The 11625-nt window shown below is 35.2% G+C and overlaps 2 protein-coding genes across 3 annotated transcripts; one reads left to right on the plus strand and one right to left on the minus strand.

The window, feature by feature from the left end:
• The first annotated feature begins 109 nt into the window (after window positions 1-109).
• LOC145234301 (NADH dehydrogenase [ubiquinone] 1 alpha subcomplex subunit 9, mitochondrial-like) lies at window positions 110-5097 on the plus strand. Of its 2 annotated transcripts, XM_080099044.1 has the most exons (11): window positions 110-263; window positions 420-617; window positions 1293-1390; window positions 1530-1627; window positions 1936-2089; window positions 2291-2399; window positions 2736-2895; window positions 3335-3455; window positions 3917-4051; window positions 4351-4491; window positions 4974-5097. In XM_080099044.1, exons 1-11 carry the CDS (start codon window positions 224-226, stop codon window positions 5022-5024), a joined length of 1305 nt encoding a protein of 434 aa, XP_079955170.1. In that variant the 5' UTR covers window positions 110-223; the 3' UTR covers window positions 5025-5097. The 2 variants fall into 2 exon arrangements, with proteins under 2 accessions (XP_079955170.1, XP_079955177.1); XM_080099051.1 differs by lacking the exon at window positions 4974-5097 and having other exon boundaries at window positions 4351-4506.
• Window positions 5098-5896: 799 nt separating this feature from the next.
• On the minus strand, window positions 5897-8495 carry LOC145234316 (KRR1 small subunit processome component homolog). The gene is made up of 8 exons (XM_080099059.1): window positions 8254-8495; window positions 7972-8106; window positions 7604-7813; window positions 7384-7502; window positions 6933-7038; window positions 6654-6740; window positions 6378-6521; window positions 5897-6079 (listed from the first exon to the last, which is right to left on the minus strand). The coding sequence occupies exons 1-8, from the start codon at window positions 8431-8433 to the stop codon at window positions 6038-6040; spliced, it is 1023 nt and encodes a 340-aa protein (XP_079955185.1). The 5' UTR covers window positions 8434-8495; the 3' UTR covers window positions 5897-6037.
• Between the last annotated feature and the right edge of the window lie 3130 nt (window positions 8496-11625).

Raw genomic sequence — 11625 nt, forward strand, 5'->3', positions numbered from 1 at the left:
AAGGTTTAGTACGAAAAATCTGCTAAAAGTCATTTATTCTTAAATATTATTTAATTTAGTGAGATGATTGAAACGTTTCGATCATCGGATCGGATCAAATGTTTTGCAGCAGCAAACAATCTGAACAACTTTGTCGGCGAGTGGTCAGTGAGTTTTTATAAATATGTAAACGTATACCTCATTGGGTGTTAATAATTTTGTTGTTGAAAGAATACACACAAAAATGAGGGGTATAATTGTAGGCAGGACGCACTGCATATCCAGTAAGTACATTTTATTTCATGTTGTTTTTTTAAACTATTTATATTCACTTACTGTAGTTATAGAAACTTGAAACCTACAAGGTTAAATCCTGAACCTGAAGATTGTTTCATGGCATAGTGGTTTCTACATTAACAACTTTATTTGGTTATTTATAGGAGATATGTCGTTTTCTGCATTACGCAGCACTCAAGTTGTTTTGCTGCCAAGCAACAAATTTGCTGTAAAGCAATGTCGAAAGATGCATTCTTCAGAGTTACCACAAGGTCGTGGAGGCCGATCATCATTTAGTGGAGTTTCAGCCACAGTGTTCGGTGGATATGGCTTTGTTGGTCGTGCCGTTACAAACCACCTTGGTAAGTTTGTTTTATTTCCTAATAAAACTTGCTTTTTAAAGTTAAGTACCTGACTAGAATATTATGAGTGTTTAAATTGTCAACAAAAACTTGCCTTTGTTAGACAGACATACAGACAAAACCAGTTAATCTGGAGTGCAATTTACCAAGCATTTGTCCCAATTAATTTGTGTCCACAGTACAAATTGTCAACAGAGTTCATAATTTGCTGTTCTTTAGCCAAAATTAGTTGTTATGAAGCTCATTGAAGGCAGTAAAAATGTTTGGGGGCGTCTAATTTTGCAAGTTTGTTTGAAATAAAGTTGTAAAGACATTTACAATACACTGGTAATTCACTATAGGTCATCTGCAGACAAGCATTTGTGGCACTGTCTTTGACTCAATAACAACATTGTATCATTTAATATTTTTGAAAACGCTTTACCGTACAAACTTTACGTAAAATACAAAATTCAGTTGAAAAATTAACTGCGCTCTTTGTATTCCGCAATTTGGTAAATAATATAGAAAAACTCGAAAACCATCCGGATTAAACAATTTTTTGGATGAAACAATTGCATATAGCAAACTTATGTTCTTAACGAATGATATGCATTGGTTTGAGATTCAGTAAACCGTACTGATAGACTTACTTGTCATTAACATGATTAGTCTATATATGTAATTTTTGTTCAGGTGCTGTTGGCTCTGCAGTAATGCTTCCATATCGAGGAACTTTTGAACGAGTCCAGCGTCTTCGCCTCATGGCTGATCTCGGACAGTTTCAATTTCGGGTATATTTTATATCAAAATTCAAAACTCGAAGAAAGAAGGTTGCAAAAATAGCTTTGCAGACCTAATGGGTTGCACTACGCTCTTAACATTGTGGATATGCGTTGCTGATTTCATGACATTCTATTTGCTTGTTTGCAGGAGAACTTTACTATCAACCAAACTGATGATGAAATTCGTGAACTTATTGAACATTCAAATTGTGTTGTGAATCTAATTGGAGCAAGGGAACCATTCAAGTAGGTGTTTTTTACAACATTAAAGAATAGGACTTGCTATATTTGTCATGTCTTTATAGAGCTCTTCTGGCAAATGGCAACATTTAAAAGGCAAGAGCTTTATAAACTTGATATTATGCCTGGCAGTAATAGCTTGCATTTGTTATGTCTTAATAAATTTTTTTTAGGGAGTATATATTTTTAACATGTTGTTACCCGGTAGAGAAGATTTATGTGATAAACGATCCAAATTCCTGTAACCTAAGTTGGAAATATATATATAGGAAACCACCTTTGTAGTTCTAAAGTGCATTTGACTTAAAATTTAGTTTTTACACCATGGACGAAGTTAATCTTGATTGGCCGAAACGCTTGGCACGTCTTGTTGCTGAAAAAGGTGATGGTACAAGATTGGTCCATTTGACTCATCTCAACTGCACACAAGAAATGGGAAGAGATATGTCCTGTCTACTACGACAAAACGTAGGTTTTTTTTTATACCCAGTATGACTATTTTATCAGCGATTTTTTTTTTTATTAAAAGCAAATTTTGAAACAGTTGTATGATTTTACAGACAATTCTGTTCATTGATTTTTATGTGACATCTAATATCCAATTAACTAATGCCATCTAAATGTTGATTATCTGAAAAATGGTTTGTGATTGTAATTCAATGTATTTAGTATGACGCCGAAAATGCCATGCGGGAAATTTACCCAGAAACAACTATTGTAAGATCTTCAAATGTTTACGGCCATGGTGATTACTTTACCTTCCTTTATCTTCATAAAAGTAAGAGTCTATTTCTGTTTTGTGTAACCTAGCTTTTTTATTGTTTTTCTAAACAGTTTTTATTGAAAGAGTTTTTGGTGTGCTTAGTCCAGTTCATTTGTTTTAAAAATTATTAAAAGACTTGTGTCATATTCTTACCAAAGCTATACCTTACAGCCAATTAAATTTTAAATGTATACATTATACAATATACCTCAGGTAAACCATTTGGATTTTCGCCTAATTTGAACAAAACTTTAGGTACAAATGGTGTGTAATGCAGTCTCAAACACCTAATCCGGACACTTTTTTGGGCCCAATTAATCAACATTTGCTATATTTTCAATTGTAACACAGGAATGAACACATCTCTGTCAAAACTCGGCGCTTTTCCATTAATGTATGATGCTGGCAGATCAACGGTCATTCAACCAGTATTTGTAAGTGATGTGGCTGAAGGCATCACAAGAATATTGAGGCATCCAGATGCTCCAGGACATACTTTTGAGTTTGTTGGGTCAGTTTTGTAATTTTTTTAATACAGTTGATTCTGGTCAGCTGCATTGTCACTTTACCACACTTTTCACGCAGTTAAACCTGATTGCATTTTACATTAATGCTTGGTGTATTATAATATCACAAAACTTTTCAATATAAAGTCTAGTTTTGTAGTTTTCAAGATCCCTTACATCCCCAGCAGAGTAATAAGCTGCACAGGCCCCAGAAGTCACACATTTTTCTTTCATTTTAAGGCATTTTGTTCTTGGATACCCTTTCAAACACTGATTTCGTATTTTAGCAGGGCATGAATATAAAATTTTAATGCTATGGCTTGCCCATCCTACTGTTTAAAGTTAAAGACAGAATTGCCTAAAAATTTGAAGTGCCATTTTCTTGTGTACATTGGTAAAGAATACTGAGCTGTTGACTCAGTTGTTTCAATTTTTATTTTGCAGTGAGGGTCGCTATGTTTTGTCAGACTTTATTGAGTTTCTTTTCAAGTGTGCAAATACAAAGTCTTACTTATATGACACAATCGGTCCATTGGATAGAAGCAAAGCCACCATTTTGCAAGAGGTCAGTTTTCATAGGGGGTATTATTTCATGGTTTCCTTCTAGGCAATTCAAGTTATGATGACCAACATGCGATGTGAATTGATTTGAAGTTGACACAAGCATACTTTCATGTAAAGCCAAATTTTTTATTTTTTTTATTTCTTTAATAAATTTTGATTCCTACATGAAATTTTGCTTGTGTCGGCTCAAATTGATTATGATTCACTTACACTTGATCTGAACTTGGAGAATTAAGTAACATTTTGTGCATCTAAAATATAAAGGACCACTTGGTGCATCTTAAGGTGCAGGTGCACCAAATGTTATAACAGTGCGCCAAGCGGTGTTAATAATGCACCAAGTGATCCTGTATATTTTAGATGCATCCCATTTTGTTGAGTGTTCAATAAAATTACATGTTTATATTTGTCACCAAATGTTTTAGCCCAACATTTTTTACTGATTCACCAAAATTGTTCCAGGCTGTCCACAAATTGTTGGAGCTTTATTTCTGGCGACAATCTATGCCAACCCCGTTTATTCCAAGATTCTTGGACTTTTTGATGCGGCAAGGAGGAAAAAAGGCAATGTGGATGACTTTTGATCATTTTAAACAGGTATTTTAACTTGTCCCCATGAAATTGTAAACATTTTTTGTGAAATTCCGAATTTTTTAAACTACGCTTGTAAATACGGAAGACATCACTTCATTGAATTACCTAAAGGTGAAACAATTTTAACGAGTAAAGTTACAGCACAAATATACATAAAAAGCGACATGCTTCACTAATAACATTTCAGCGATAACTCATGAAACAATTTTAAAATGAAATGGATAATTGGTTATATTTTTTAAGTAACATATATTACTGCCAAAGATTTAATACTTGTAATTTTGTCTGTATTCCTATTTTAGTTACATTTGACTGATCAAATCCAAGGTTTGCCTGGACTCCGTGAGCTCGGGATAGTTCCAGCTGAAACTGAGGAAAAGATATTTGATTTTGTTGGATGCAATGTTAGGTCATATCAGATGATCCCAGGCAAAATTCCTCGGGTAAGATGCAAATAACAGTTAGTTTTTTCTTTTTTGCCACCATCTGCAACCAAGACATCGTAGCCATTCTGTTTGTGTCTGTCGTTGTGTATTAGTGCCACAATCTGTTTCAGTGTATTAGTGCCACAACCAGAAGTACATTGGGTACACAAGTGCATTGGTTTCCAAATTTTTTCGACAAATTTCCATCTTCATTCCTCCCTACCATACTACATAGTAAATCAGGGGTCACCAAAATTTTTATAGCGGGTTGCATAACACTAAAAATATCATGTAAGACCACACAGGTTGCAAGTCCTAACGTAGCGTCATTCAAAAACTGTGATCCCTGAGTGCCTTAGCGAGACCAACAGGAGTGCATTATTATTTAGAGTCAGATAGTGTTACAATCATTTAGTAAAATTCTGTTGAATATAATGGAATCTCCCTTACTCACTTTGTAATCGATTTTGGTTGTTTAAAATGCCTTATTTGTGTTACAGGCTGTTGAAGAAAAAGCAGAACCAAAGAAAATCCAGCATTTGCTTGTATAAGTTCAACTCCTTTAAGTTTTTTTCCTGTCCTAGATATGATTTGTTCCAAATACAAACGTTCAAGATATATAAACACATGACCTGTTTTTTTGCAACAAAATTAGATTTTAAGACTGAATATGTATGAAATTTGTTTGCCAGTCCCTAGATTTAACCTTGCCTTTTAGATGTAATTTAGACGCTACGTTAGGACTAACAAGTTAGGCATGCCAATGTAATTTAGACAGTCAGTGTTTTGAAATAAAAATACATTTTCAACTAAAACAGCTAATTTTTGAACATTTAAAACAGTTTTAAAGTGCATGCAAACCAGGGCAGCAAGAAATCTGCCAGTTATTATTTTATTAAATCAAAACATCTTGTGTCATTTAATGAATATGGATCTGTTTCGATTGGCAGTTTAGAAAGCTTGTTCAAAATTAAGCACATGTTATGGTCAACTAAACCTTTTGTTGTTTTAATGTAATTGCCTAAGCATACAAACACCTGCTAAATTGTACCCTTTACACCAGGGGTTCCCAACCTGTGGTACGCGGAGGTTTTTCGGGTGGTACACGAGTAGCTTCGGTTTTTTTTTTCCACAAAAACTGGGTTCACCCGGAAATGACTTTCGATGCACTGTTAGCAAATTAACACCGCGCATCGACCAATAGGTGGACAGTAAACAAACACAAAATCTCGTTAAATTTAGTTGTGGTGCTTTAGTGTTATTTTAGTAGGCCAATATTCTTCTTCTGAATAAAATATATTTCGATAAAATTAATTGTTCTGCAAGAAGTGGTAAGCGTGGCAGTGCAGGGTGTCCAAGTGGTACGAGATCGTAAAAAGGTTGGGAACCCCTGCTTTACACCCACAAAAAAAACTTATCAAGATTTTTTGTAGTGATGTTGTTTAAATTTATTTTTAACAACAAAACACAAATACATTTTACAGCATGCACATGAAGTAATTCCCAATTGGTTGTTCACTTTTCTTAAATCCCGTTAAATAGGGAAATAAATGCAAACAGTCTTTTATGAATGTTTCTTTGTGTTGGCTGAACCCATCTTTAATTTCTGAAATAGCACAAATAAAGATTAAAAAACAACCTATTGAGTAGAGACAAATTACGCAAGTTAACTTCAAAGTCAAACTTAGTTACATGTGTAAACTATGCTCAAAAACATGGGTTCTTATGTGACATTGTAGAGTGTACTAGAGATTGGCACATATGTAAGAAATAACCAATTAGGATTGGTAAAAATCATAAGTAGTTGAAACAGTACACAGCAGCACAGTAAATGGTGTGATATGTATCTTTAAACGACCTGTGTACGCTGCTTAGAAAAATGTTTCCCAATCTATTTAACTAACCTTTGCATGTTTAACTTTTTGTTTTAATCGCTGGACGTCAACTTCTTGTGGTTTTCTTTTTACAATTGCTGCAGCAGGTTTTGATTCTTGCGGAGGAACAAGGGATTTTTCACGTTTCTGTTTGCGCTTTGATTCATTTTCAACCTTGGACAACAACAAATATATAACTATTGTGGGCACATAAAAAGGCAGAAAATAGCTCTAAATATATTCAGAGGTACAGCTATGTTTGGTTTCAAAAAAAATCTAGAAGCGAGTTAAATCAAAGTGACAAACCTGTTTTGCCTTTTTCTCTTCTCTCTTTTTTCTTTTTCTCTCCTCTTCTTTTAGGAAATATTCTCCACTTGCTATTTCTTTGTCCATCTGAAACAGTTAATTTGTTCATGTATGATCTTTACAGCCGGAAAAAACATGTATGATAGGCAACTTGCACTAAAATAGGGTATTATACATAGTTATACAAATTTTTGAAACAGGTACAAAATCTATAAAATATTGATGTGTAAAAAATTCAGGTGTTACATTTTGCAAATGAATAAAACAAATAGTTTTTACCTTTGATTCAGGTTGTGGTGGAGGGAAGGGTGTGTATTCTTTTTTCTCTTTCATTGTTTTTGATTTCTTCTTTTTGGCATTCTTTCGTTTAAACTTGGGAAGAAATCTGTTGACAAAAACACCTCTAGTCAACAAGAGTCATTTAAGTTTACCATATAACACATTTCTTAAGCTGCAGACAGTGCACACTGTTTCAACCCACAAGGTCTCATCAGTTCAGCAGGTGATGAGTGATCGACCATGCCCTGTTGTGGCATCGAACAGGTTGGTGAGGCATGGCTTTTCAGCATACTGCTCCCAACAAACTGGAGTAACATAAGGGGCTACATTAGCTCACATGGCCAATCACTTGTCACCAGCTGTCTTGATGAAACCTTGTGGTCATAAACTGTGTGCACTGTCTGCAGCTTATCAAGTATTGGCTGGATGCTTTTATATGTACATTTATTACCTGTCCCATGATTCGTTTTTCAGTTCGGGGTTTTTCGCAAGCTCACGCTTTATCATCAATGATTTGATATTGTAAACAGGATGAATGTTTTTCATGGTGTCGGTGACAACTCTTCGAACCTAAACAGTTTGTTGTCTGATAATTACTACCTGCAATCTATATTATAGTTTTTCATATCAACAAGATTTATAAATGAGATGTCTGGTAAATTTGTTCTCACATCTTTAAGTCCTCTGTGTGTGCCGACTGCCGTAACAGTGTTTCCCTGTACAAAAATATAACAGCCAGTCAAAAGTTCCAAAGCCTTTAATGTTGCCCCATTTGGACCGATCAGCCTTTGTCGCCGCTTTACAAATCTCTCCTTATTCCGAACTAAACTTCCCACTTTTATAATATCACAAGCAGTGTTGTCATCGAATATACGGATGGCCTTTAAAAAATAGAGCAAATAAAAATGAGTTTGTATGAGTAATAAAAACAGTATCAGTGCAACATTAAGGTGGACAATTTCAACAGAATAACAACAAATTGGCTGATGTTCAATAGAAAAGTCAATAGGGTATTAAGTGCATCATGACAATAAATTACCTGTTCATAAGGTACACTTCTGGCCAGAAGTTTAATAAGGTCTCTTGCATTCAATATGGAATAGGGATCCCAAGTTTTTCTCGTTGTTTTGACCGTCATTGACCCCTCAATCAAATCTAAATCTGCTTCAATATTCTGGGAAAAAAACACTTGCTGCTGTTACAGTACAACATGCTGTACAACATGTAAAACTTACACCGTACCACTTTTTGTGGAATTCAAAGAGGTAAAATTCTGTTATTTTGATAATCAATAATATTATTAGCTTATTTACAAACTTACGTAGTCCTTGAGAAAGTTTTTCACCAACGGCCAACATTCTCGCAAATATTTTTCCCTGTATTTCGGAAATAGTGTCGCAAAAGAACTTTCATCTAGCATTCCATATTTGTTGTCCTCTTTGCTGAACACTGGTTCTTTCCAACCTTCAGGGACAGTAAGCCTTTCCTCCTCTTCAGTCATCTTTATTATACTGCTAAATGTGAGTACGTTGTTTACAAAAACTCACATGTGCCAATTCCAGATCGAAAATCATTGATGCGTAACAATAATATTTTAGCGTAAACTTTTAAAACATGAAAGTAAATTTTACACAACAATGAAACAATAATTTCCTAGTGCTGTGAGTGAGGTTTGTGTTGTATGATAACAAGTCTCAAGGTTATAACCGCTTTACCACGAATTAAACACCATTGTAATCACCCAAGCTTCTGAACTTTGGAGTCCTGGGATCTGCACACAGGTATCTTTAATTGCACTTCGGTCGTTTGTTTGTTGCTATTCGACAAAAGATTGCGACACGCAAATGTGGGGTAGTCAGTTAGAAAAGAAGAAAAAGCCAAAAGATTACAACCAAAGAGATGAAATTAACGAGTGGAATTTTGTATCATCTACCGATAAAAGCTTTTAGTTGTAGTTTACACATGTGCTCTTGCGAGTGGCTTTCGCTTAATTCCTGCACAAAGACAACGACTAATCACAGGACAGGACAAAACATACGGTTAAACCACGTAAACACCAGATCACAAAGTCACATCTTCATCCTAATTAAAACAGGAAATTCATGACATGATTCGGCAACACATTGGAATTAGTTGCTACACGTTTTAACTTCCTCGTCGAAACGAGCTGTGTCGGTAAACAAGTATCGCAACTTTTGGGTTTACGGTAAGAATGATTGCTGAGTAAGCACCATAAACGCCTTCTGTTGGGCGAAACGTCAGCAAATACAAGTTCTTGAAACAACAACTAGTATTTTGTTTAGCATAACACCAGTTGAACGACAAATTTGTTAAATATCGAACAATTTTCGACCAGGCGCCAGCCAAATTCCAGTGTTAGCTAGCTCTACCCGGGATATCTTTGATCTCTATGAGGTAAAGAATTATGTGTTTCCGAAATCCCAACATAAGAAATTCATTGATTTGTATCAACAATGTTACCAGTGTATTACCCTTTATCCTAATTAAATGATCTCCCAGCAAGGCCTACTAGTAAAATATATCGAACATTCAGAATTAGGTTTTAGTCTCGATATCTGATGTGAATTTTATCCTGCTGTTGTACGTCATACATCCATTTGTAGAAAATTAAATACAAAAGTTTAATGTTCAGTTAATATATTGATCGCCATAGCCAAATAGATTTTTGTTTCGTTTCGAGTTCAGTCATGTCTCAATAGCGTTTCTGTACATGTGGTCGGTCATGGGCTGGTGAATCACGTTTCTATGCATGAGCTTCATCAATAATACAACGGGACAATGGGCAAATCAGTTGCACGTGAATAGAGCGAAAGAAAGGAGGCAATATGTTCGGTTCGCTGCTAAGTATTGGCGTAGAAAAAAAAAAGTATTGGCGTAAAACGAAACCAATGCAGACGTGTTGAATATGATTTTGTTTAATTGGAAGATACTGCCACAGAATTACAATCCATTCTGCAAAGCCACACACAAAGGGTCCTCAACGTTTATTCGTATTTGCACAAAAGTAATGAACATTTGCTTTTATTCTGTGCGTCAGTTAAAATATAGGCCTACTTTTCGCCATCTTTGTCAAATAACCTAACTGACACTGAAAGGCGCGTTTCTTGAAGACAGCATTGCTGAAACCTGTCAATACCATATGTTCATTATCTCCTCCTTGTTTGTAAAGGGTAAAAAAACAAATAGCAACGATTTCATACACACGCATTCCAAAGATTTATTGTAAAATGTTTCAACTCATGTGACTTTCATGAAAACACGCGGTACAATTTTATTCAATCACGGTTTAATGAAAATACATGCTCGCACACAGACAATCAAGTACAAAAAATAAAAAATAAAAATGTGTATACTCTTTAGCTTTAGGTACAATGCAACGCTTTGTTAAAACAGTAATGTGGTAAAAATAGCGCTTTATATCTACGCTAATCAGGCTAGGTTGACCTCAGAATACGGGGGTATTAGCGCGGCCTGGCGAACCCAAGATCCAAAAAACGTTGTTACGTAAAAACAAAATGGTGCTTTCAAATAATACCTCGGTTCGTTTGTTTATTGCTATTTGACAAAAGATTGCTATATGGCTAGGCTGACCTCAAAAAATGTTATTACGTAAACACAAAATGGTGCTTTCGGAGAATAGTGCAGACTGCAGAGTTAGTAAAATGTGTTTGCTAACTACAAAGTTTCTATCAAGGCTAAGGGGGCTTTTATCAGGACAGCGTCTGGTTGTTTGGTTTAAAGTCTGCAAACATACCAAGGTCCAGAATACTTTAACTGCAGACCGGCGATGTGAACGCTGTGTTTGCTGTTACATCGTAGAACGGAAAAGTACAGTTCTAACTATATTGGGCTAACGGCCCTTTTGTGCGAATATGATTAGTTGATTTATTGATTAAATGACAATTTGCGGTCCAGAAATCCTATAGACGCATAGTGCTTTAGGTATTTGGCAGTGTTTGTTGTTTCAGAGGTGTACGTCTACGTTGTTTAAAGTCAGTTTGTGCAATGACCTTTCAGGTAGTTTTTTTTTCAAACTTAGCTAGAGTTGTAGTCAACATGAAAAACAGAGTTATCGATTGCGTTGTTGTCATTTAAATTATTTATAGGGGAAACATCTTTCTTTACGCAGCTTATGCCAACAGCTGTTGTAGCTGTTTTAGCTGCAGCGTTTTTACTAATACAGCATATTGCGGCAATTGGCATACGGTACCACGTTACTAAAATCCAAACTTTACGATAAATGGGTTTCGATTTCACTTGCTGTTTGAACCCATTCGCTTCTTGGTTTGATTTATTAAAAACAGTTACATACAACAATAGTATTTTAAAGTTTGCCTTGTAAATCTGGAATTTAAAAAATAGGGTGGTTTCCTAGCAAGCTTAAACATCACATAATAAACAGCATGGTACAGTGTAAGGTCAAACCAGAAAAAAGTATTGAGTACAATTATTCTGGCAATCAAACTTACAATATTGGCATTAGTTTTGTAATGTTTTGCCAATGTCAAAACATTTATTCATTTGCAATATTTTAACACATGTGTGCGCAGCATTTTTAAGACTTTGGTATCGTCTACTCTCGAGATGCAACCCCATGCGAACCCCAAACAAAAATGCGAAATAGGAAAATATCTTTACCCTGTCACACTGGACGTCTATGACATCATCAGGA

Source organism: Phallusia mammillata, chromosome 1 (genome assembly GCF_965637545.1).
Source record: "Phallusia mammillata chromosome 1, kaPhaMamm4.hap1.1, whole genome shotgun sequence".
Lineage (NCBI taxonomy): Eukaryota > Metazoa > Chordata > Ascidiacea > Phlebobranchia > Ascidiidae > Phallusia > Phallusia mammillata.